Raw genomic sequence first — 23,689 nt, 5'->3', positions numbered from 1 at the left:
ATTGGCCCGTTCAGGGACAAGAGGCAGTGCGACCATGGTGCTAGCGCTATAACATGATCAGGATACAATTTGCAAGGTCTGCACCGGCCGCGATGCGGAGGCGCACTGCGCCCAGCCTGGGCGCCTGCATCCTGCTCCTCAGCGCAGTCTGCCGCGTCGTCGACGGGGTGCGTTCAGAGCGGGCGGGCCCGGCCTACTCCTGCACCTCCTGCATTCACAAGAGCTTCTAATTATGGATGGGTCCCAATCAATTTCATACCCGCAGGTCTCCAACAGCGCTCACCTGGGCCCCACTCTGGCCTCCTCTCTCGACGACGACGCGTTCCTGGGGTTTCTTGGCGAGGTGGGGGAGTGCGCCGACTCCCCAGTTCCCAACCTGGTGTTCACGGGCGGCAAGAACAAGACCGAGACGCGCCTTCCGTCCCTCACCGTGGAGGGCGTGTGGAGGAGTTCCATGAACCATAGCCTGGATGATATCACACTGTGCACCAACACTGGCATCGAAAGGTACTGAGGGGGCTGGGCCCAAAGGCAGGCACAGGGATCACAGGCCTCTACCCTGTTGCTTGGAGCCCCTCTGAGCCACTTCTTTCCGGGTCTGGGTGCGTGCTTCCAGTGGACCACCCTCTGCAACTCGAGACACTGCGCCATGGCGGCCGCCTGCATGCTGTCATTGCAACCTCCAATCGCCCCCCGAACCCCCTCTATCCTTCTAGTCTGTACCATGCACCCTCTCGCTTGCACACAAACTCACAGGAGCTACATGCTGGAGGGCCAGTGCACAAGCTGGGGCGGCCCAGTGGTCGCCATCCTGTACCTGTCCCTGGAGCTGTTTGACACGAACAATGCGCTGCACATCGAACAAGCAAGGGCACAGGCTGCAGACCTCCACGCCAGGATGGAGGAAGCGGGTGAGGGTGCAAGGGTGGATTTCTGGGCCGGGGTTGGGTGGCGCCTGAGGCAGGGACTCGTAGAGCTTGTGGGGATTCAAAGGACATTGGGAATGTAAGGACTCCATTTGAGGAGAATCCCAACCCAAGGGACTTTGCTTTGTCATGCCCCTGCCTCAGCTGCTGGTGAGAATTTGGAAAACCCAGGCCAGTAAAGCCCGGGAGCCCAGGCCTTTGCGGCAGCCGATGCCAGACCCACAGCACAACCTCGACAGCTCCCATCCCTGGTCATCCATCCTCCGCCGTCCCAGCCACACATCCTCCCCGCCCGCCACGCCGCAGGAGGATGCGCCCTGGACCTGGTGCTGGTGGGCGACGCTGTGCCAGCCAATGAGAGCTGGGCCTACCCCTACAATTCGCTGCGCAATCAGGCCATCGCGCGCGCACGCACGCGCCTGGTCCTACTCCTGGACGTCGACTTCCTGGTCAGCACGGGGGCGCGAGAGCGCTTGCTGGCGCGCGACGCCTGGGTCTGGGCGCTGGACGCCACCTATGCCCGGCGGCAGGCCATCGTGCTGCCCGCCTTCCAGACAACGCTGAACCTGAGCCTGGCAGAGGGCACGGCCGTGGCGCACGACTCCGCGGCAGGTGGGAAGGAGGAGGGGAGGCGGCCGGAGGAGCAGGGAAGGGGCGGGCTGGGTGGTGAGGGCGGGCAACATGTCATTGCCCCAGGCGACAGCGGCGAGGTGTCTTGTCCATTGCCTCAAGACTGCCCCTTGGCCAAAGTACCGCGGCTCTGCAGGAGGCGACTGCGTGCACGAAATCCTGGTCCCAGACTGCCGACCAGGCTCAGCCCTGCTCACCATATCCATCTGTCACCCTCTCAAACATGCCCGCCCCTGCGTGCCACAGCCGGGAGCAAGGCCTACATGAAGGCAGAGATGGCGGCCGGCCGCATCACGCGCTTTGCACCCTTCTTCCTCAAAGGACACAAGTATGCCTGCACTGTTCATGCAATGGAGTGAGGGGGGGTGGGGGGGACTGAGCAACTGCCACACCTGGATGAGTCATCAGCCTGGCTGGCTGGCCCATGCCCCATGCATGCACGGCAATGACGGCCACCCACAAGCCCCTGCTTGCCCACTCGCCGCACTGTGGCACCGCTCTCCACCTCGCTCGCACCAGTGATCCCGGCCCCGCCCCTGCAGCGCCACGGACTACAACCGCTGGTTCAGGTCGAGCACGCCCTACCCCATCACCTACCAGCGCGGCTACGAGCCCTTCATCCTGGTGAGCAGACTGCACGTGCCCTGGTTTGACGAGCGCTTCCGCGGCTATGGCTGGGACAAGGTGGGTGGGTGGCGTGAGGGGGGTCGAGGGGCATGTGGCCAAGGGGTTAGAGGGGCAGGATGCCCAGCCTGGTGGACGATGCGCCGAGCAGAGGTGGGCACATGGAGGTGCGGATCGGGCTGCGGCCGTGCCGCCTCGTCAATGTGCCCCGTGGCCTTGGGCGCCCTGGGGCAGGGACCCTGCCCGGACCCCCGCCCCCGCCTCCACGCTGTCCTTCGGCCCCCCCCACGATCTCGCACATGCACGCGATGGTGGCCACCGGCTTCCAGCTGGTGGCAGACCCATCCATTTACGTGGTGCACCGGCCCCACATCCCCTCTGCCGGCTACAACCACACGTTCACTGGGCCTGCTTACACCAAGAGCCACAGGGCCACTGCGGTGGGTGCCTGGGTAGGGAAAGGGGGGATGCGTGGCGGGGCAGGCTGCTCATGAGCCCATGGTCCCACACAGTCGCAGGTTGTGAAGCTCGACCCACACGCTCCATCACACCCCACCCTGACGCCGCCAGGCGATGGAGAAGCTGAGCGTGATCGGCATGGAGCTGATCCAGGACGTGAAGGCGGGGGTGTACCCGGAGCACGGCGTCACCGCCCTGGCAGCCTGCCGCCCGCTGGAGCGATGGTTTGGGGCCGAACGAAGGGGCCCGGCGGAGGGGCCGGGGGCGGCGCCCCCGAGCGCTGGGAAACGAGAGACGCCCTCCCGCCTCGCCTTCATGCGTGGCAGGCTGCAGAACCCGGTCGTGGCGTGGTGGTGAGGGACGCGAGGGAGGGAAGGCGCCTTGCCAGCTGTCACGGCCTGTCCACACCGTCACATGCTCGTGCCTGCGGCGCCAATCTTGCGATGGTTGCCCGCGGGCCCTCCCATCTTGTGCCCTGCGCCTCCTTGGGCACATGCCGTGGGGACAAGGGGCATGCCGACCCTGCCTGGCAGGGAGTTTGACGCCTCACCCACGGACACATAGACCTGGGTTACGATGAAGCCCCCTTGGGCATGGTGCTTGTGTTGCAGGGTGTGCAATGAATGGAGATGCTTGTAACGAGGATGGTCGCGATGTTGGGCGGGGGATGAGGATGGACAGGGCCCAAAACCACCGACCTCTGCCCCTGCGTCGTCCTCAGCCGCCGGCCGGCTCGGGTCCGGGCCGGGGTAGCTGCGCCAGCAGGGCCTGCACGGTCTTCGGCAGTGCCTGCGCCGCGTCGACCCACCGCGGCTGGGCCCCCGCCTCCCAGGGCTTGGCGGGGACGAAGGTGCGGCCCGCCTCCGCAAAGCAGGCTGCCTGGAGCATGTCCTCCAGCTCAAACTCGTCCTCATCCTCGATGAAGAAGCGGTAGCCCCGCCGGCCCAGCATCCCAGGGTGCTCCTTGGACCGGTTGTCCTGCCGTTGGCCTTTGGGTGAGGAGGGGGTGGGAGGGCCATGGTCTGGGGGTAAGAAACGGAGGTACCTCGATGGAAGGCAGAGCGTCAGACGAGCTTGCATCCGCCATGGGAGGCCCATGGCCGCAAGGTCGTGCACCTCTCTTGGCAGCCTCGTGAGTGCCACCCGCACAACCTGCTGATCCATGCCCGGACCTTTCTTCCACGTGATCTCCTCCTCCGTCAGCTCGGGCCGGGCCAAGGTGACCATGAGGATGCGCACCGCCTCCCCGCCCAGCTCCTCCTCGTCCAGGGACCACAGGCACTCATCCACGTCCACAGCAGCGTAGGCCCTGCGCCGGCCTGCCTCCTCCCTGTCGTGGACAGCAGGTGGGTGGAGGAGGTCCAAGGGCCTTGGCTGCACACTCAGCGGGAAGCCCCATGGGGCTGAACGCTCCAGGCCCCATGCCACACAGAGGTGGCTCCACCCATGGCAACCATGCACCTGATCCGCACCACGCCGCTACACCCTTCCCCCCCCATCGCAGGCTCACTCGTTCCTCCAGAACGTGCGCGAGACGTGCAGCGTGTTGCGGACCATCACATCGACGCCGGTCTCCGAGAACACGACCCCGACGTCGGCAGGCTCGATCCAGAAGGGCAGGGTCACTTCCATCACCACATCATCCGGGCCATCTGGCGTCAGTTTGGGGCGGGGAGGGTGTGGACCCCTCTTCGTGGGGAAAGCTACCGACGGGAGTGGCGGGCAATCGCACCTCAAGACCCCAGAATGGCGGCGCTGCCCTCCACCATCGACGCCCCATGCCCCCGTGTCGAGAGCGGGGCGCACCTGTGAGGCGGTAGGGGGGCTCCAGGCACCGCAGGCCGTCAGAGTCCCCCCTGAACAGCCGCGTCCAGAATTGGCCGTATTCAGCCTTCGTGACGCTGACTGTGCAGAACCGGTTGTCCACGGTCCTGCAGTTTGCGCGCGGGGGTTTGAGAAAGCGTGCGTTGGTGCCAAGCATACTCTGCATCAAACAGCGCTGCCTCCCAAGGGAGTGCATGGGCTAGGCCGAATGGAAAGCCATCGCCGTTTCTGAGCGCACCCAAGTTTCAGGAAGGGCCCGCTCACATGTGTCATGCTCTGAATCGGATTCCCCCCCCGCAGATCTGGGCGATACCTGGAGACCTCCACGGGGGCACCTGCCAGCACGGGGAAGGCCCAGTCGCGGTCAATGAGGGCTGGCGACTCCTCACTCTGGATCAGTAGGCCGGCGGCACTCGCCTCCACCACCAGCTCCCGATCCGCATACCCTGTTGATGAAGAACGGAAAGACCATGTGAGAGGGGATGCAGGTCTGCCCCAGCCAGAGCCCTGCCGCAGCGTGCCAGGTCCCGGGACATCCGCTCAAGGACGAAGGCATGCGCGGGCTCCCGACCCTCTCCCCCTTCGCTGCAGCCTCCCCCCGGGCCCATCCCCACCTGTGGGCACGCGCGCCGCGATGAGAACGGCCCGCTCGGTCTGGGCCCACATGTAGAAGCGGGTGAGGCCCTGCACAGGAGTCCCACGGGGGTCGGGCCCCGCCAGCGCCGCCTGCGCGGCGGCCTTGAAGGCCCGCACGTCCCTCAGCTCCCGCTCCGAGCGGTGGTTGGGGCCCTCCAGCGCTGCTTGGCTCGCATCCTCCAGCCGCTTCTTCTCCAGCTCCCTCCGAGCCAGGCGCTCCCGCATGTGGTCCGAGTTGATGAGTGGCCAGTGCAGCGGGAAGTTGTCCTGGACGGGGGATGGATTTTGAAACTGGAGGTTGATGGGCATCACAGGGTGTTGGGTATGACCTCGCGCTGAATATAACAGGGGTGACCAGCCGTCCTCGACAACACACTCGAGGATGGGTTGAAAGTAAGGCTGTGCTCCACCCATGGTTTAAAGTGCATCCCCCACCCTGGCATGTCGTCCAGCTAAATCAGTCCTGTGGGCTCCACTTGACGTCATGTGTCGCCCTCGGGCCTCGCTGGGTCCACCAGTGCACCCACCTGGACCCATTCCTGCTCCCACCCCACCTTCCAGTGCTGCTTGAGGGTGCAGAACTCGCAGATGGGCATGCCACACGTCCAGCACTGCTTGGTGGCGGGCCGGCCGCACACCTCGCAGGTGACAACCAGCTGGGTGGCCGGCTCGCAGTGCAGCCCCAGCGCATCAAACTCATCCAGTAGAATGTCCTCGCCGCCGCGCCCCTGAGTGGTGGAAAGGGTGGGGTGTGAGGTGGCATGCAAAAGGTCTCTCTGGACCCTGAGCCGGGCAGCTCACGCCGACTACCTCACAGCACCCAGCGCACCGCTTGCTGTGCCACGATGCGCACGCTGCGGTACTGCAGCTGGGCCGCCCAGGTGTCGTACACCGCCCGCCGCTTGGGGTCGATCAGGACCTCAAAGGCGTGCTGCAGGGCCGAGAAGGCCTCGGGCCGCCCACCCTTGTCTGGGTGCAGCGTGCGCGCCAGTCGCCGGTAGGCCTGGGGAGACAAGTGCGGGTCGGGTTGAGGATTGGGGTGGGGTCTGGCCTGGAGGCTGGACGAGGTGGTGGGGACCCCTCCAGTGGTGGTAAACAAAAAACACCTTGACCGCTCCAGCCGCATGCTTGATGCGTCGAGCTGCTTTTGTACCTTTTTGACGTCTTCCTGGCTGCACCGCTTGTCCAGTCCCAGCGTCGTGTAGCAAGCCGTGCCATCCACATCGTCAAGCTGCGCCAGGGAGGGGTCCGGGGGGGTCTGGGACAATACGAATCTCCATCCGCAGGCTACAAGAGGTCAGGAGCAGTCCTCGCAATTCTCACTCACTCACCTGGCCCCAAGGATCGCTGGGAGTGGGACCTGGCATCGCCTTCCCCTCGCGTCTTGACTCTCACTGCAAGTCAAACATGGTGGTGAGTACAAACCAGCAAAGAGGGCCAGGCGTCTGATTCAATGCTCGGAAGAAATCAGTATACATTGCTAGTATATTTGCGACAGTCTGATCGGCTTGCTCAAGTATATACGAGCTCTACTGTTTGCGATTCACTCTCCCTGCGACTTCCGACAACACCCTTTCTTCACTTGCTGACAAAACCCCTCCCAGCATGTTTTGCCATGGAGGAGCCTCTGATGGATTATTGATTGAAAGGTTTTAAAAGCACGAAATAGTATAGTGATGCTGTGGCACGCCATTTGTTACCACGCAATTCACTCTTCCTGCATCTACCACCCTGATCCCCAGTGGGGACTCCACCATCAGCAGGACAAAAGGGTAAATGCAATTCTTTTCGTGCCTCTGAGCACGAGCGACATTCAAGATTGATGCAGATCGAGCAGACTGTATGCCAAAGCAAACCAAAGTGCTATGGACAACGCTTTCAGGGTTGCTGTGGAAACGCCTGTGCCACTTTGACATCCACCCACTTATAACGCAGAGCTGCAAAGCAGCGGATCTGCTGATCAGAGGATCAACAATAAGTTCCTACTCCACGCGCGGGTTGGGGCCTGCTGAGGATTGCCCAGACTGTGATGTGCATGCTGCGACGCTGTCGGAAGATCGAGGCCCCTGCCGACAAACTCGTGGGCGGCAATCTCTCACCAGACAACACTTCGGTAACACCGCCCCTCTCGTATGTATGCGTAATGTAGAGCATGAAGAAGTCGTGAGGATTGTAAGGCGCCATGCCCCTGCTTTCGCTGCTGGGCGTGGGGTTGGTCATCGTAACCCTCACCGTTGGGCTGGTGAGCCGTGTCAGGGGATCACCTACTCTATGTGTTTCCATTGAGTTTGAGGTTATCAACTGTTTTGAATCTACTACACCGCAGGAGTTCATCCTGCTGGCAGCGTCCCTGCTCCTACTGGTCCTGGGAGTGCTGGTTGTGCTGTTCAAGATCTGGACCCTCTACAAGTTCCCTCGTCCGACAAAGGTGGGGGGAATGCCTGCCACTAATCGGTTGTATGATTCAGTCCATCGAATGGATGCGTATTGATTTCAGCTCGTCCCAAAGGCTGACCAGACTCTATGTTCAATCGCTAACCCTCCCCCATCTCGTCAGGATCTTGTGGGCTTCTTCCATCCCTTTGCAGACGCTGGAGGGGGAGGAGAGCGTGTGCTATGGTGGGCTGGGTTATGTGCTTCTCAGATTGCGCCATCCTCATGTTGTGGTTTGGCAGTGAGTGATGATCATCAAGTCTGAGGGGACTTTTCTGAGCCTCCCAACGATCACATCCCTTGCAGGGCCGGAATCCGCTCGCTGCAGGTCACTCGCCCTGATCTACAAGTACGTTTTTCAATCTGATTCCTGATGTTTGGATATGGCAAGGCCTGGCGCATTATCTGCTTGGTCATATGGGCCGCGAGCTCAACAGCCAAATTCAACTGGCAGGGCACATGCTCACTGAGGAACTTACCCCCCCTCCCCGCCTCTTTGTGCCGTTCTGCCTTGTACCCTTTCCAGAGATTGTTGCAGCTATTTGGATCTTGCTTTCCCTTCTGGCGTCGACTCCCACTCCCAATGCACAACCCCCTTGGCAGATTGCACTGTATGTGGGAGGCAGCCTCTTGCCCTCGGAGCTCGTCTCGCGCGTTGAATCCCAGTTCCAAATCCGTGTGGAGCCAACCTTCACAGTGAGTGTCAGGGATGTGAAGAGGTCGACTTTCATAGTAATGCAGCCAGTACGGTGGGAAGAAGACACATTCCATGCCTGCCGCAAAGAAAGTGTGCCCCCATCATACTCGGCTGCATCCCATGTGTGTATGGCGTATGCTTCCTTCTCACCGTATGCAACGCACGCGAGAGCGTCCCCCTTCACAGCATGCATCCACAGTCATCAGCTCTTTCAATCACCTCGACCACCCCGCGGCCAAGGTCCACCTTCTCCGCCTTTCCCTCTCACTCAACCCCGTGCGGACTGCAGGTCATCAGGCTGGAATCGCGTGAGGAGCTGCTGCCTGCCCGCTACCCCCGATTCACCATGCTGCGGCAGGCCCTGGCCTCGGTGCGGGTGGCCTTTGCGGGCCTGCGCCGCCGCGTCCCCGCCGTCTGGCTGGACACCACCGGCTGGGCCTTCCCCTACCCGCTGGCTTCACTGCTCGGCTGCCGCGTCGCGGCCTACGTCCACTACCCCACCATCTCCAGCGACATGCTGGCGCGGGTGGCGGGGCGGGAGGCCGCCTTCAACAACGACGTCGGCGCCAGCACGCCCGCAACGCTGGCCAAGGTGGCCTACTACGGCGCGCTGGCGGCGGCCTACAGCCTCTGCGGCCTCTGCGCCCACACCGTCATGGTCAACTCCAGCTGGACCAAGCGCCACATCAGCCTGCTTTGGCTAGGCCACCGGGACCCCTTCCTCGTCTACCCGCCCTGCAACACCGAGGCGCTCCAGGTTACTTGAAGAGGACGGGAGGCGTGCCGAGGCGGCGGGCGATGTACGGGCGGGGTGCGGTGCAGGGCAGTCGATATCTGTGTGATTCCAAGGTCCAGCCATACCATCCGGTCCTTGCTGGGCCCCATCTCGCTTTTGGTTGCCAGTTTCCTCCCCCTCCCCCAGTGCATCCCACCCATTCACCTCCCCTCCTCACACCACACCCCATCCTCCCATCAGGAGCTGCCACTGAGCCGGCGACTCAAGCGGCTCTACATCGTCTCCGTGTCCCAGTTCCGACCAGAGAAGCAGCACGCTCTGCAGCTGCGCGCCTTTGCCCGTGCGCGGCGTGACGCCGAGCGCCTGGAGTCCGACGCCGGTGATGCCGTGCTGGCGGCACGGCTGGAGTTGGTCGGCGGCTGCCGGAATGCGGAGGACGCCGCCCGGATCGAGGAGCTCAAAGGTTGGTGCTGGGTTTGGATGGACGAGACGGGCAGGGGGAAGGAGTGGTTGATTGATGGCAGGGGTTCTGAAGGTGGGTGGAGGGCGCTGAAATCGAGTACGCGCGGGATGCTTGCTGCAGGAGGAAGCCTGTACCTGGCAGGGGGCGACAGAGGGCTCAAAGATGCTCGCCTGTATCAGAGTCAGCCGTTCGATTGATGCAGTGTGCGTCATCCTGACCACAGACATGCCACGTCACACGCACATGGGCCCCCGCACCTCCACCCCCACCCTCCACCCCCCCGGCCACCACCCGCAGCCCTGGCGAGGGAGCTGGGCCTCGAGGGTAGCGTCGACTTCCTGGTCAACCTCCCCTTCCCGGAGCTGCAGGCGCTGCTGGGCGAGGCGGTGGTGGGCCTGCACACGATGCGCGACGAGCACTTTGGCATCGGCATCGTGGAGTTCATGGCCGCGGGCGTGGTGCCCGTAGTCCACGACTCGGGCGGGCCGCGGGAAGACATCGTGCAGCCAGAGGGCGGCGGCCCGGGGTCGGGCGGGGCCACCCCCACGGGCTTCCGCTGCGTCACCGAGGAGGAGTACGCCGCCGCGCTGACCCGGGTGCTGGGCATGCAACAGCTGGAGAGGCTGGAGGTCGCGGCGGCGGCCCGGCGCCGCGCCGACCGCTTCTCCGACGCGCGCTTCGCCGAGGCCTTCATGGATGCCATGGCCGGGTGCCTGCCGCTGCGGACCTGAGCCGCGGCGAGGAGGACAAGGGGGGGGGCGGAGGAGTGTTGAGGCTGGCCAGTCTGACTGACCGCCGCCTGAGCTGACTCTTGTTCCTCAAAAGCACAGCCTGTGAATGTTGCCCGCCAGGAGCAAATGCCGGCCACCCCAGGCAGCCGAGTCCCTGGTGATGGGCTCCAGGTCGTGCCCTGGACTCAACACCCGTACACTTAATGAGTCACCCCTGCTCCTCGCAGTGGCTAGCCGCCTGCCCCTGAATTCACCCCTCCTGGGCATCGCAACAGTGTATGTGACAGGCTGGATCGTCTCAGGGGGAAGCATGGAGCAGGGGGTGGGACAGGGTCAGGGACGGAGGTGGGACCTTGGCACATTACGTGGAAAAGACGTGGAAAAGTGGGTGGCACGGCGCTGCACGGCGGCGGGTGAGGGACGCTTTGGAAACGACTCCTGCAGGTCGCCTTGGAGGGGTGGAGTACACAGAATGCACTGGGGAGAGGATGACTGGCCGCCCAGGGGTCGGCTCTGGAGGCCTGCTCTACCTCAGCGTCACAACGCGCCGTCAGTGCCCGCCGGGGCCCGGCGGCGCGCCCATGCCTGACGGCGGGTACGCCCCCTGCAGCGGCGCGTAACCCCCCACGGGCGCCATGGGCTGGTGGTAGGGCGCGACAAACTGCTGCTGGCCCCCGCCCGACCCGTACATGCCCGCCTGCGGCGGGGGGCCCATGCTCGGGTGGTACTGCGGATACTGCATGCCCTGCGTCTGCAGGAAGCGCGGGCTGGTGCCGTAACCCCCTGGCCCCGCCTGCTGTGCATGATATGCCGCGCCCTGCCCGGGCACCGGGTGCACGGCGGTGGGCGGGGCGCCGGCGCCGGGCTGGGCGGGGGAGGGCGGGGGCTGGGCCGCCGCGACCCCGGCGCCGTCGGGCGCGGGCTCCTCATACGGCACAATGTCCAGCAGGAAGTCGAAGACGTCGATGTGCTGGATGGCCATGGCCACGTCGTTCCGCTGCAGCGTGCGGCGCTTGTTCTCCTCCGCCGCCTGCCACGCACGCTGGGTCAGCTCCAGCACGAAGAACTCGCAGGCCTGAGAGGGATCAAGAGAGGGGGGCAAGAGTTGAAGGGAGGGGTGGGTGGAGGGGGGGGGCGCAATCACCCCCACACAGCCGTACACCCACTCGCCTTGGCGAAGAGGACGGGGGCCTCGGCGCTGATCATCCGCACATCCTCATCCGACTTCATGATCTGAAGGAAAGAGCAGGGGAGGGAACGGTGTACTTCAGCTGGGCACCGTGACTGGCACGCCAATCCACGTGCAGTGGCCATGACTCACAGGGGGTGCACCTGGGCCCTGCGCCGACGCCCGCCCCACCCACCTTCTTGATGCGTGCCAGGGGCAGGGTCTGGTTCTTGAAGTGGGCTGGGTCAGGCTCCGTCATGGCAATTTCGTCCTTTGCCTCCTGCCACAACCTCCTCAGGGACTCGTTGGGGTAGTACGTGAAGGTCCGGGGCCCGGGCTGGTTTGGGAAGGAGCCAAAGCTGTTGGGGGCCTGCGGTAGGGCTCTCGGGACGGAGGTGAATGTAAGGGGCTTCAAAGCATCCCGCACGATGTTTTCACCCACCCCTACACATCTGAGGCAAGCATTTATTCCTGCACCTGCTGGTCTGGGGCTGCCATGTTTCGCCCGTGGTGGTGGCCCTCGTGGGTTGTCTCCCGTACCCTCCCGACACCGCCAGCCTCTGTGGGAGACACAGCAAGGCAGAGAAAAAGTGTAAATAGACCAGTGTAGCTAACGTGTACAGATGGGCTCGGCGATGCGCAGAATGCACGAGCTGGACACCTGATCTTGTCGAAGAGTCGTGCTTCGCGTTTCCCCCTTTGCAATGGTCGGATGGGACCACAGTACTCATCTGGACGCCCTTGTGACAGGTGGCTGTGAACAGTACTTGTCTCCAAATCATGTGAAGCCCCTGAATTGGGCTATTGACTGGAATATGTAGCCATTTCATTGGATGATATGGGCATCCTTGAAGCCAATTTAAAGATTGTGGCCTTGGAGCATTTTGCCAGGTACAGCTTCATGTGGGTCATAAAAATCAGCGGGCCCTGGACTTGATCATGGAAGCCACGACTGGCATTATTACAGGCCATCCATTGGGCCGATACCAAGCTGCTGCCACAGTGTGTCGTAGAACATGATGTGCTAGAGTCTTCATGGAGTTACTTGTGCCTTGGGTTTTCCCAAGTTCGGCCGCCTGGAGAGCAGCAATTTTGTGTCGTCTTATATGTTAATAATACGATCTTAGGCTGCTGAGCAATACATCGCCCACATTTGATGAGGAGCTGCACAGATTCCAGGCAAATTCCATCAGAACGCTTCATGGGACTTCCCGATGTTCCTCCACGGCATTCCCCCTGTCCATCGAGAACCCCGCACGACACCCTTGAGGCACAATTCACTTCGACAGGCTGCTCACGATGACCATCTCGAGACATTTGCGCGTCCATGTCCGGGCGGGCGCCAACCTGGAGACGGAGTCCGGCGGGACGTATGTCATACTCAGGCTGGACGACGAGAAGGAGCGCACCAAGCCTGCCAAGGGCTTGTACCCGGTGAGATAGGTTGTAATGCATGGCTTACTACATTGTGATGTTCAGTGCAACGTGCAGCGAGCACAGCGCCCTCCCCCTGTCCCTCCGCCTTCCACACAGGTCTGGAACCAGACCCTGAAGTTCCCCCTCGCCGACGCATCGCCCGACGAGGAGTCGCCCACCCTCAAAGTGAAAGTAAAGCAGAACAACTACCTCCGATTCGATAAGTGCGTGGGTGGGGTGATGCAGGGAACCCGGCCAGAGGGGATGTGGGATGTTGAAGGGGGGGTGCTTGCACATCCATTCTCCTGGGATGCAGACTCTGGGTGCCCCACTTCCTTGCCCCACCGGGATGAGACCTTCGAGGTGCATGAGCATGACCCTCGTATCCTCCACCCCACCCCCCGCGTGCAGGACGGTGGGGAAGGGCACGCTGAGCATCCCGCTGGTCTACGGCCCGGGTCTGCACGAGACCAAGGTCCCCCTGACGGGTGCGGAGGGCGCCGCGGCTGGGTTTGTCCACCTGGGCGTGGAGGTGGTGGAGGGCGGCATCGACGAGGTGCACGAGCCGCCCCCCGTGCCGGCGGGCGGCCTGCTGAGCGGGCTGCCCAGCGCGCAGGGCAAGGCGGAGCTGGCCAAGGGGGGCGCGGCCGAGTTCCTGCCCTCCGCCACGACCACCCCCGTGGGGCCTCAGTCTGGGGCGCTGGCCGCGGGGCAGCTGGCCGACCCCTCGCAGCCGGCGTACGGCGTGCTGTGACCGTGAGTTCCCGTGCCTTCGCTGGGGCAGGGGTGGACGCCCTCGATGAGGTGTCACACCCACTGACCTTCCCCCTGCCAGACAGACCCCACGAGACTGTGTCCCCCTTGACTGCCACATCACGTTCCTGTTGAAGTTTCAAAAATGTTGACAGCGCGTCTCAGGCCATCATGGTAGGGGAATAACTTACGCGCCGCCGAGGAGCGGCCCCTAGACAGCAGCCTCTACACAGCTAGCACGTCCTGGCTTATGAAAATATGGCCCCCAATGGTAGGCCGAAAAATACAACACAGACTGGTGTGCCATGCAGGCTGAAAACCTTCCATACAAGGCTGGTGGATGTACACTGTTGGTACGCCGCGACGCCCCAACACCTTCTCGCTCACTTCTCCGCTCCAGCTCTCCGCCCTCCTACCCTCCTGTTCAGTCTCGGTGGGACATGTGACACATTGCTTGGGACTAAAGCCTCTCTCCTCAGGCGCAGGTGGCCTCTGGTAAGCCGCGGCGGGGACGCAGCGGCACGCGGTTGGCCTCCAGGCCCGCCCTGGGAGAGCTGACGGGGCTCAGGTGGCCGCTTAAGGATGGCTCCCGGAAAAGATCCCCGTCCAGAAGCTCCCGTCCCAGACCGTCACGGCCTTTCCCTGGGTATTGGCAGACGATCAGGGTGGGCTCGAAATCGTTCGTATTAAGCTGTACACGGGGCTTCCAGGCAGCTCCCCTTCCGGAGAATTCTCACGCGGCGTCGGGAACCCGACACCACTCACCCGGAGTGCGGCAGTGGAAGTAGCGCAGGATGAGGTCCACCTCTCCTCCAGCCCCTTCCAGAGGCAGGCGCAGCTCCTGTTTGTCGGCATCGGTCCAGTCGAGCGAGGTGGATCCACGGGCGACCACCAGGCCGCTCAGGGTGCTCAGGGACACCTGGAGGGTGCTGGAGCTCGCAGGGTTCAGCTCCAAGGTCAGGCCTTGCTCCCAGCGCAGATCCGAGGAGGGACCAGAGGATACCTTGCCCACACCAGGGAGTTCTGCCTCGAATCGCAGGGGCTCATCTGGGTTTGCGTTCAGGGCCACGCCCTGAACGTGCACACTCAGCCTTCCTGCACGCATGTCGAATCGATGTGATTCGTGCTGGAAATCCTTGGTTCGGGTAGTTTCACCACAATAGCTACGAATGTTGCCTGGCCCCCTTAGAGGAGCAGAGATTCGCGGCGTTGCCAGCCAATCACAAAAACGTGCGCGCAGCTCTCGCGCACGTGCGATCTGCCTTGTCCGGTAGAAAAAGAAAGCGCGCCGATCCCTGCCAGTTCACTCGGCGTGTGCCCGAGTATACATACCCACGTTGCAGGGCTTGTAGGTGTAGTAAAAACCAACCCTAATCCCAAATTAACACATTACTTCGATCTGCAAAGTGTTTACAAGTCGCCTCGCCGTTGCTCTCAGGAAATCGTGGACACAAGTGAAACCCTCCTCCCTCCCTCACACTAGGGTTGCCTCTCACAGCCAGAATGGTGCGCAGCAGGCCGCTATGAGCATGAATGGCCCACTCGACAACTTACATCTCGACACATGACCGCATGCTGCGACTTCTCGCCCCTTCTCTCCCGTAGGGTAAGGACTACCAGGGCGACGTCGACAGCAACCTGCAGAAACTGCAAAAGGGCATCCAACATGACGGCCTGAAGGTGCGTGCTGCTGAGCATGCCTGAGCTATTGTCTCCACTGCCTGATCCACCCTCCCTCCCAACCCCGGAGAGTGCGGTGTCCGTCGGCTGGAGCTGGCCACTCAAACCCTACTCCTGTCATGTGGCCAGGCCATCCTGGAGGAGGTCTACTCCCGCAACCCGGAGCAGGCCGAGTTCCTGCAGGCCGTGCGCGGCATGGCCCTCAGCATCGCCCCTGTCTTCGAAAAGCACCCCGAGTACCTCCCGGCTTTCCGCATGCTGACGGAGCCGGAGCGCCAGGTCATCTTCCGTGTGCCCTGGGTGGACGACGCGGGCGTGTGGCAGATGAACCGCGGCATGCGCGTCCAGTTCTCCTCCGCCATCGGCCCCTACAAGGGCGGTCTGCGCTTCCACCCCTCTGTCACCCTGTCCATCATCAAGTTCCTGGGCTTTGAGCAGATCTTCAAGAATGCACTCACCACGCTGCCCATGGGCGGCGGCAAGGGCGGCGCCGACTTTGACCCCAAGGGTGAGCGGCGTGCTTGGATTGTGTTGGTGATTGTGGCTGGGGCTTGGGGTTGGGGGGAGGTGGTGTGAGGGGGGAACCGGGGTTGTCTCTCCCCTCCCTGACAGGAGCATGAGGGCCCAGTGTGTGAGAGAGCACGAATAGTCGTGCTGTCCCTGCCGTCTCATGGTGTACACCATGCCTATGTGTGCCAGGCCTCCCGTGTCCTTATTCTGCTTGTGTGGAGGTCCCTTTTTCCATGCATTGAGCAGAAGCATTCCTCTTCATGTGCTGGTCACCTTGCCACTACCCTTGCGGTAGCAGAATGTATGTCCTCGGCTTGTCCCTCCGCCTCTCCTCTAAATTTCCCAACCCCCACCCCATCCACCTCCATGGCAACCCTCACCTACGTGCCCAGGTCGGTCCGACAGCGAGATCATGCGCTTCTGCCAGTCCTTCATGACCGAGCTGTACCGCCACATCGGCTCCGACACTGACGTCCCCGCCGGCGACATCGGCGTGGGCGGGCGCGAGATCGGGTACATGTACGGGCAGTACAAGCGCATCACACGCGACCGCGCCGGCGTGCTCACTGGCAAGGGCATGGGCTGGGGCGGGTCCGAGATCCGGCCTGAGGCCACCGGCTACGGCGTAGTGTTCCTGGCCGAGTACTTGCTGGCAGACCGCGGCGACTCGCTGGAGGGCAAGCGCTGCCTGGTGTCCGGTTCTGGCAACGTCGCGCAGTACTGCGTGGAGCTGCTGCTGGAGAAGGGCGCAGTGGTGCTGTCCATGTCGGACTCACGCGGCATGATCTACGCGCCCGAGGGCCTGAGCCGTGAGGACCTGGCCGCGGTGATGAAGCTCAAGTCGCAGCACGACGGCAAGCTGGAGGACCTGGAGCTGGAGGGCGTGGAGTACCGCGGCGACGCGGCGCAGCCCTGGTTCCTGGACACGGAGGTTTTCGGCGCCTTCCCCTGTGCCACGCAGAACGAGCTGGGGGAGGAGGCGGCCAAGGCACTGGTGAAGCACGGCGTGCAGATCGTGCTGGAGGGCGCCAACATGCCCTGCACGCTGGAGGCGGAGGAGGTGTTCACCGCCGCCGAGGGTGTGGCCTTTGTCACGGGCAAGGCCTCCAACGCGGGAGGTGTGGCGGTGTCGGGGCTGGAGATGGCACAGAACCGCTCCTTTGTGCCCTGGTCGCGCGAGGACGTGACCACCAAGCTGCAGGGCATCATGAAGGCCATCTACGACGACATCACGGGTGCGGCGGCTGAGTACGACACAGACCTCATCAACGGCGCCAACATTGCGTCCTTCGAGAAGGTGGCCAAGGCTGTGCTCGCCCAGGGCGCGGTGTGAGGTGGCGGCGGTGTCGATGGGTGACCAGGCGCGCGGGCAGAGGTGGATGCTGCATGGCCGAAATGTGGGCGCAAATGCCTGAAGAGTTGCTGCTCCTTGTCGGCCCCCCGATCATTGGAACAGTGCCGTCCGGAGCTCCACTCCATCTTGCGCCGCTGTGTGGTATGACTCTATGCGTTGCCTCGCCCGCCATACCCCACTCTGCCGATGTGATAGACTCTCTGTGGCATGTGCAGCAGCTGTATTACTTCCGAATTGATGTGCCTGCGGGGGGCAGGAGCCAGCCCCGACATGCACAGAATCGAGTTGGGAAGGGACATCTTCCCTCTCTGGCACGGCCAAGGTGTGTCCCTGCATACACTCACTACGCAGCGGCAGCCCCATCCCCAATCCCAAGGCTAATTGTTGCAGCGAAAGTCAGACAGGGGAAAATCTTTAGTGCTGCAATCGCTGGCGCTGTACCATCAGCACTGGCCGATGTGCAATACACAAATGGCATGTCACGCTGTGAAGAGGGTAAAGGTGAGACCCTCACACCCTCTAAACATTCTCGATCCAAGCGTGTCTGTCCACCCCTAGAGCCTGCTGGGCATGCCGCCCGACACGTTGAGCGTCTCGGCGGTGACGTAGGAGGCGTCCTCGGAGGTGAGGTAGGCCACCGCCGCTGCCATGTCCTGCACCCGGCCCAGCCGCCGCATGAGGTTGGCGTCGCGCTGCGCGGCCTCCAGCTCCGGGTCGGCCACCAAGGCCGACGCAAACTTGGTGGGCACGATGCCCGGGGCCACGCAATTCACGCGGATGCCGCGCGGGCCCAGTTCCGTGGCCAGGCCCTTGGTCAGGCCCAGCAGCGCGGTCTTGCTGATGGCATACAGCGCGATGGGGGCGGGGGGGTTGAAGGCCGAATAGGAGGAGATGAAGACGATGGAGCTGCCTCGGGACATGTGCTTCACGGCCTCCTGGGTCAGCAGCAGCGCAGACTTCACTGCAGGGTTTCATTGAAGGGGGGGGTGAGAGGGGGTGGAAGAAGCACTGGACTCCCACCCGTGGCCCAGGTGCTGTGTCACGGCATGGCGGCATGACCCTCCAGCACGGCAGCGAGTCCAACTTCCTCAATCCTCTCAAATCCAAAAAACCACCACCCGCCCACTCACCGTTGATGTCGAAAATCTTGTCGATGACGGGGGCAGGGCAGTCCAGGAGGGCGCCGGATGCCGGGTTCACGGCAGCGTTGGACACCAGGACGTCCAGACCGCCGTAGGTCTGGACCGTGAAGTCCACGATGGCCTTGAGCTGGGCGGCATCGCCCACATGGCAGGGCCGGCCCGCGGCCTCAATGCCCTCGGCGCGCAGGGCAGCGACGGTGTCCTCCACACTGGCCTTCTTGCGGCTGCACACCACCACCTTGGCCCCTTCCTGGCCCAGGCGCCGGGCGATGCCCAGCCCGATGCCAGCGGTGCTGGCCGTCACCAGCGCGACCTTGCCCTCGAAGCGGCGAGCCGAAGGCCGGTCCATGGCGACTGAACGTTATTCAAAATGGGTCGAAGATATTTACTCGTTGGAAAGGAGAGGAGCCACCCCTTATGCCAGAGCAGAGAGTGCCAGGTCAGCTTGCCTTACGAGATCCGGAGATCACTTCCGACGTGTCATCTACGACACAAACTCCGATCAATATCAGGACGTAGTTCGCAACGGAATTAAGAAGCTTCAGTCGTCGGTATATCATGGTGCCTCCTTCAGCTGCAGCTTGGGTGATGCTGGTGCTCACATCTGCACATGTCTAGTGTGCGCCAAGGAGCATGCAGGGCTCCTACTGGCAATCACCCAAGCGTCTCAAGCGATCTTGGTGCGTTCCTGGTGGCACTCGGGTACTCATCATCGAGGCGACTTTTCTCAATTTCAGCTCTTGTACCTTGCACTTGTCCCACCGCTGTGAGTGCCGATCGAGGCTGCACCAGCAAATCTGTCACAAGTTGCATGAATCCCTTTGTCCAGACACTCTAAAACTATTCCCTTGGGATGCGCAGTTTCATCCAAGGCGCATCCTTCAATTCGCTCTGGGATCATCTTGGCTTGAAGTCGGTAACCGGCGGAATCCAGTATTGCAGGGGAATTCGAGCACTCCCACAGCGCAGCCTGGGACTTGCAGACAACTTATTCTGCTGGAACGAACAGTGCTTCAGGTACATTTCGTAGAACGCTCTTTGCTGGAAATGGCACGAAAGAGTCCTTTGGGAGCAGCCCCCCGTAGAGTCTCGGAACTAAATTGCGCGCGCGAAAGACATGGTCTCACAATCTGGTGGACGCAATACGCGACTTCTGATCTGGAGCCCTAGGCGCATTGAGATGCGATCCGTGATAACATTATCCATCATGCAAGAGCGCTGATCTATAGCAAGTGTCTCTTCTTGCCCTCGGAGCTGCTGAAGGCCTGCGAGTCGGGCGCGAGGCACAGGATGGGTTACGAGGACGAGTACTTCAGCGAAGAGGTCCTGGCCAAGGCCAAGACCGCCAAAGTGTACATCGAACATCTTTACAAAGTTCAGAGTCAGCACCACAAGGATCGCAAGGACCGGTGAGGCGGAGCATGATCTGAGGGTTTCCAGGAACTCCTTGGCAAATAGATTGCCTATCTGCGGTCGCGCCAGTGCACCCCATGTGTCCTCCCAACCCCTCGCACTGTCACCTCCTTCACAGGCGGAAGGCGCTAGAAGAGGAGCTGCAGAACCCCGGGCTCACCCCTGAGCAGAGGGATGCAGCCCGCGCCGAGCTGGAGCGCAGGGAGCGGGACTTTTCCCGCCTGCAGCGCCAGCGGCTCAGCATGGACGACTACGAGCCCCTCAAGCTGATCGGCAAGGGAGCCTTTGGGGAGGTGCGTGGAGCTGGATGTGGGGGAGAAGGGCCTCATCTGTCGTGTGCAGATCCAGAGGGTAACATGGTCCCATTGGTCGGGGGCTGAGCCAAACCTCCTCGAGATGCCGTGCTGGTGGCAGCCTAGCAGCACTGCCCTACAGTTCTCTTCTGTACTGCTCTGATCCACGGATGATTACCCTCCCCGGCATGCCTGCGCCTTACTTTACCATCTGCAACCCGCTCCTCCACCAATTCCGCATCACCAATAAAGGTGCGCATTTGCCGGGACCGGGCCTCTGGCGGCCTGGTTGCGGTGAAGAAGCTGAAGAAGGCGGAGATGGTGCGGCGCGGGCAGGTCGACCATGTGCGCGCGGAGCGCAATGTGCTGGCCGAGGTGCGGCACCGCGCCGTGGTGCGGCTTCTGTGCAGCTTCCAGGACGAGGAGATGCTATACCTGGTCATGGAGTACATGCCGGGGGGCGACCTCATGACCCTGCTCATCCGGCAGGAGATCCTGCCGGAGCCCATGGCCCGCTTCTACCTCGCGCAGGTGGATGGGTTTCTGAGATGGTGTTGGGAAGGGGTGGAAAGAGTGGCATGGCTTGTCGGTACACAGGGTCGCGCACAAAGGACTGAGGGGCATACGAAAAGGGCGGCGGTGCACGCTATGCTGCCCTTGCGGTTATGCATGGGTGGCCCTAACCACTCTACCCAGGCCCACCGTCCCACCTGTCCCGCTGCAGACGGTGGTGGCCCTGGAGGCCATCCATGCCGCGGGCTACATCCATCGCGACATCAAGCCGGATAACCTGCTGCTGGATGCCAGCGGGCACATGAAGCTGTCGGACTTTGGGCTGTGCAAGCCCGTGGACGTCAGCCTGCTGCCGGCCTTCAAAGCAGCTGCCGACCCTGTGGCCTTCAGGTGGGAGTTCGAGCTGGGGGATGGGGAGTTGGGGCAGCGGACAAAGGATACTGATCCGAACACAGGGGTCCAGGGGGGGAGCCCACGGGTGCTCCAGTGCAGACGAGTGAATGTCCACCTCACGCCGCAGGGATGATCTGGGGACCATTCCAGACCAGGCTGTCCCAGCCCGTGCGCCCGCCGCACCTCTCGGCACCTGTCCCACGCCATCCACATCCACTCTCCCTCCCGCAGGCAGCTGCCCTCGCCCCCCGACGCCGCCTCGCAGAGCGAGCAGCTGCGGCACTGGCAGCAGAACCGGCGCAAGCTGGCCTTCAGCACGGTGGGAACGCCAGACTACATCGCCCCCGGTGAGCGAGCTCCCTCCAAGAGGGGGGATGTGTGGGAGCGCTGGTGTTGCGCAGTAGCTTGTGACGCTGGACTTGCCCAGGCGTCGCGCTGGGAAGGAGGGGCAAGGGAGTGCGTGCGAGCGTCCATCGCTGCCGCCCATAGGTGGCCCCACTCCCACTCCTGCCATACTCGCCCGCCACCCACTCACCCACCCCTTCCCTCTGCCCAGAGGTCCTCATGAAGAAGGGGTACGGGATGGAGTGCGACTGGTGGAGCCTGGGCGCCATCATGTTTGAGATGGTGGTGGGCTTCCCACCCTTTTACTCCGACGACCCCATGACCACCTGCCGGTGAGGTCTGGGGATTGGGCCAGCGTGGGTGCAGGGGCGACGTCTTCCTCCTCGGCCAGGGCGACCTGCCGTGTGCCAGTCCCAGTCGTCGCAGTCACGCTGCCCTCACGCCTCACCTCCCCGTGCACCCATGCAGCAAGATCGTGAACTGGGCCACGTACCTGCGCTTCCCCGCCGAGGCGGAGGCCTCGCTCTCCCCCGCGGCCAAGGACCTCATCATGCGCCTGCTCTGCGACGTGGACCGGCGCCTTGGCGGGCACGGCGCGGCGGAGATCAAGCGCCACCCCTTCTTCCGCGGCGTGGACTGGGTGCGGCTGTACGAGTCGCCGCCGCCCTACCGCCCGGCCATCACCCACGAGCTGGACACCCAGAACTTCGAGCAATACGAGGACCCGGAACGCGGCGCGCGCGCGGGGCACTCCCCCGGCAGCGCCAGCAGCAGGAGCCGGCCGGTGGCGGACCCCAACTTCATCGGCTACACCTACAAGCCCTTCGAGGCGGTGCAGCGCAGCGACTCAGGCGGGTCTCCTTTTATTTCTTGAGGGGTTGACGGAGAAGGCGGAGAGGGAGGAGGGACAAAGCCATTGAAGCTGTCGGACTTTGGGCTGTGCAAGCCCGTGGACGTCAGCCTGCTGCCGGCCTTCAAAGCAGCTGCCGACCCTGTGGCCTTCAGGTGGGAGTTCGAGCTGGGGGATGGGGAGTTGGGGCAGCGGACAAAGGATACTGATCCGAACACAGGGGTCCAGGGGGGGAGCCCACGGGTGCTCCAGTGCAGACGAGTGAATGTCCACCTCACGCCGCAGGGATGATCTGGGGACCATTCCAGACCAGGCTGTCCCAGCCCGTGCGCCCGCCGCACCTCTCGGCACCTGTCCCACGCCATCCACATCCACTCTCCCTCCCGCAGGCAGCTGCCCTCGCCCCCCGACGCCGCCTCGCAGAGCGAGCAGCTGCGGCACTGGCAGCAGAACCGGCGCAAGCTGGCCTTCAGCACGGTGGGAACGCCAGACTACATCGCCCCCGGTGAGCGAGCTCCCTCCAAGAGGGGGGATGTGTGGGAGCGCTGGTGTGGCGCAGTAGCTTGTGACGCTGGACTTGCCCAGGCGTCGCGCTGGGAAGGAGGGGCAAGGGAGTGCGTGCGAGCGTCCATCGCTGCCGCCCATAGGTGGCCCCACTCCCACTCCTGCCATACTCGCCCGCCACCCACACACCCACCCCTTCCCTCTGCCCAGAGGTCCTCATGAAGAAGGGGTACGGGATGGAGTGCGACTGGTGGAGCCTGGGCGCCATCATGTTTGAGATGGTGGTGGGCTTCCCACCCTTTTACTCCGACGACCCCATGACCACCTGCCGGTGAGGTCTGGGGATTGGGCCAGCATGGGTGCAGGGGCGACGTCTTCCTCCTCGGCCAGGGCGACCTGCCGTGTGCCAGTCCCAGTCGTCCCAGTCACGCTGCCCTCACGCCTCACCTCCCCGTGCACCCGCGCAGCAAGATCGTGAACTGGGCCACGTACCTGCGCTTCCCCGCCGAGGCGGAGGCCTCGCTCTCCCCCGCGGCCAAGGACCTCATCATGCGCCTGCTCTGCGACGTGGACCGGCGCCTGGGCGGGCACGGCGCGGCGGAGATCAAGCGCCACCCCTTCTTCCGCGGCGTGGACTGGGTGCGGCTGTACGAGTCGCCGCCGCCCTACCGCCCCGCCATCACCCACGAGCTGGACACCCAGAACTTCGAGCAATACGAGGACCCGGAACGCGGCGCGCGCGCGGGGCACTCCCCCGGCAGCGCCAGCAGCAGGAGCCGGCCGGTGGCGGACCCCAACTTCATCGGCTACACCTACAAGCCCTTCGAGGCGGTGCAGCGCAGCGACTCAGGCGGGTCTCCTTTTATTTCTTGAGGGGTTGACGGAGAAGGCGGAGAGGGAGGAGGGACAAAGCCATGGCAGGTTGGGACGGGGGCGCTTGGGGGTGTGTCTACAGCATTGAGAAGGGTACCGTGTGATGCATGTGCCGGTGCAACCCCCCCCTCCCCCTCCTGCAGACCGGCAGCGCGTGAGGGAGGCCAAGCCCTCGCCCAGGCCGTCGCTCAACAGCCTGGAGGCCGCTTTCGAGGCGGTGCACCTCAACACCTCGCCGCGGCACTGAGGAAAGCGAGGCACTGCGCTGGTTGTCAGTCAGAGGCGTGGTGGTGGGGTTGTCAGACGTTCGGCGATGGACCCGA

At 63.3% G+C, this 23,689-nt stretch overlaps 11 protein-coding genes across 11 annotated transcripts; 6 read left to right on the top strand and 5 right to left on the bottom strand.

Annotated features, from left to right (window-relative positions):
• Window positions 1-92: 92 nt before the first annotated feature.
• Window positions 93-2,996, top strand: F751_3229 (Glycosyltransferase-like protein LARGE2; the record flags this gene model as incomplete). The annotated part of the gene is made up of 9 exons (XM_011399097.1): window positions 93-167; window positions 266-507; window positions 757-911; window positions 1,233-1,538; window positions 1,803-1,884; window positions 2,099-2,244; window positions 2,415-2,620; window positions 2,751-2,863; window positions 2,966-2,996. The coding sequence occupies 9 exons, from the start codon at window positions 93-95 to the stop codon at window positions 2,994-2,996; spliced, it is 1,356 nt and encodes a 451-aa protein (XP_011397399.1).
• F751_3228 (hypothetical protein) lies at window positions 2,580-3,134 on the bottom strand (the record flags this gene model as incomplete). The annotated part of the gene is made up of 1 exon (XM_011399096.1): window positions 2,580-3,134. The coding sequence occupies one exon, from the start codon at window positions 3,132-3,134 to the stop codon at window positions 2,580-2,582; it is 555 nt and encodes a 184-aa protein (XP_011397398.1).
• Window positions 3,054-3,203, top strand: F751_3227 (hypothetical protein; the record flags this gene model as incomplete). Its single annotated transcript, XM_011399095.1, has 1 exon — window positions 3,054-3,203. One exon carries the CDS (start codon window positions 3,054-3,056, stop codon window positions 3,201-3,203), a length of 150 nt encoding a protein of 49 aa, XP_011397397.1.
• A 153-nt stretch (window positions 3,204-3,356) lies between these two features.
• F751_3226 (DnaJ protein-like protein) lies at window positions 3,357-6,466 on the bottom strand (the record flags this gene model as incomplete). The annotated part of the gene is made up of 10 exons (XM_011399094.1): window positions 3,357-3,628; window positions 3,812-3,969; window positions 4,150-4,291; window positions 4,446-4,570; window positions 4,777-4,909; window positions 5,078-5,366; window positions 5,654-5,827; window positions 5,929-6,102; window positions 6,253-6,330; window positions 6,431-6,466. The coding sequence occupies 10 exons, from the start codon at window positions 6,464-6,466 to the stop codon at window positions 3,357-3,359; spliced, it is 1,581 nt and encodes a 526-aa protein (XP_011397396.1).
• An 815-nt stretch (window positions 6,467-7,281) lies between these two features.
• On the top strand, window positions 7,282-10,159 carry F751_3225 (GDP-Man:Man(3)GlcNAc(2)-PP-Dol alpha-1,2-mannosyltransferase; the record flags this gene model as incomplete). The annotated part of the gene is made up of 6 exons (XM_011399093.1): window positions 7,282-7,341; window positions 7,426-7,527; window positions 8,136-8,228; window positions 8,519-8,986; window positions 9,206-9,428; window positions 9,726-10,159. 6 exons carry the CDS (start codon window positions 7,282-7,284, stop codon window positions 10,157-10,159), a joined length of 1,380 nt encoding a protein of 459 aa, XP_011397395.1.
• Window positions 10,160-10,457: 298 nt separating this feature from the next.
• F751_3224 (Nuclear transcription factor Y subunit C-2) lies at window positions 10,458-11,825 on the bottom strand (the record flags this gene model as incomplete). The annotated part of the gene is made up of 6 exons (XM_011399092.1): window positions 10,458-10,511; window positions 10,788-10,952; window positions 11,097-11,234; window positions 11,312-11,392; window positions 11,524-11,697; window positions 11,805-11,825. 6 exons carry the CDS (start codon window positions 11,823-11,825, stop codon window positions 10,458-10,460), a joined length of 633 nt encoding a protein of 210 aa, XP_011397394.1.
• Window positions 11,826-12,626: 801 nt separating this feature from the next.
• On the top strand, window positions 12,627-13,497 carry F751_3223 (hypothetical protein; the record flags this gene model as incomplete). Its single annotated transcript, XM_011399091.1, has 3 exons — window positions 12,627-12,761; window positions 12,861-12,967; window positions 13,155-13,497. 3 exons carry the CDS (start codon window positions 12,627-12,629, stop codon window positions 13,495-13,497), a joined length of 585 nt encoding a protein of 194 aa, XP_011397393.1.
• Window positions 13,498-13,971: 474 nt separating this feature from the next.
• F751_3222 (hypothetical protein) lies at window positions 13,972-14,601 on the bottom strand (the record flags this gene model as incomplete). Its single annotated transcript, XM_011399090.1, has 2 exons — window positions 13,972-14,138; window positions 14,262-14,601. The coding sequence occupies 2 exons, from the start codon at window positions 14,599-14,601 to the stop codon at window positions 13,972-13,974; spliced, it is 507 nt and encodes a 168-aa protein (XP_011397392.1).
• Window positions 14,602-14,999: 398 nt separating this feature from the next.
• Window positions 15,000-17,019, top strand: F751_3221 (NADP-specific glutamate dehydrogenase; the record flags this gene model as incomplete). Its single annotated transcript, XM_011399089.1, has 4 exons — window positions 15,000-15,002; window positions 15,102-15,176; window positions 15,306-15,684; window positions 16,079-17,019. 4 exons carry the CDS (start codon window positions 15,000-15,002, stop codon window positions 17,017-17,019), a joined length of 1,398 nt encoding a protein of 465 aa, XP_011397391.1.
• A 575-nt stretch (window positions 17,020-17,594) lies between these two features.
• F751_3220 (Dehydrogenase/reductase SDR family member 4) lies at window positions 17,595-18,531 on the bottom strand (the record flags this gene model as incomplete). The annotated part of the gene is made up of 2 exons (XM_011399088.1): window positions 17,595-18,001; window positions 18,171-18,531. 2 exons carry the CDS (start codon window positions 18,529-18,531, stop codon window positions 17,595-17,597), a joined length of 768 nt encoding a protein of 255 aa, XP_011397390.1.
• A 941-nt stretch (window positions 18,532-19,472) lies between these two features.
• Window positions 19,473-23,613, top strand: F751_3219 (putative serine/threonine-protein kinase ndrB; the record flags this gene model as incomplete). The annotated part of the gene is made up of 11 exons (XM_011399087.1): window positions 19,473-19,591; window positions 19,714-19,888; window positions 20,141-20,419; window positions 20,613-20,791; window positions 21,026-21,141; window positions 21,351-21,471; window positions 21,608-21,994; window positions 22,379-22,494; window positions 22,704-22,824; window positions 22,961-23,324; window positions 23,518-23,613. The coding sequence occupies 11 exons, from the start codon at window positions 19,473-19,475 to the stop codon at window positions 23,611-23,613; spliced, it is 2,073 nt and encodes a 690-aa protein (XP_011397389.1).
• Between the last annotated feature and the right edge of the window lie 76 nt (window positions 23,614-23,689).

The sequence above is a fragment of the Auxenochlorella protothecoides genome (assembly GCF_000733215.1).
Source record: "Auxenochlorella protothecoides strain 0710 unplaced genomic scaffold scaffold33, whole genome shotgun sequence".
NCBI lineage: Eukaryota > Viridiplantae > Chlorophyta > Trebouxiophyceae > Chlorellales > Chlorellaceae > Auxenochlorella > Auxenochlorella protothecoides.
This window is presented reverse-complemented; position numbering and strand designations above follow the sequence as displayed.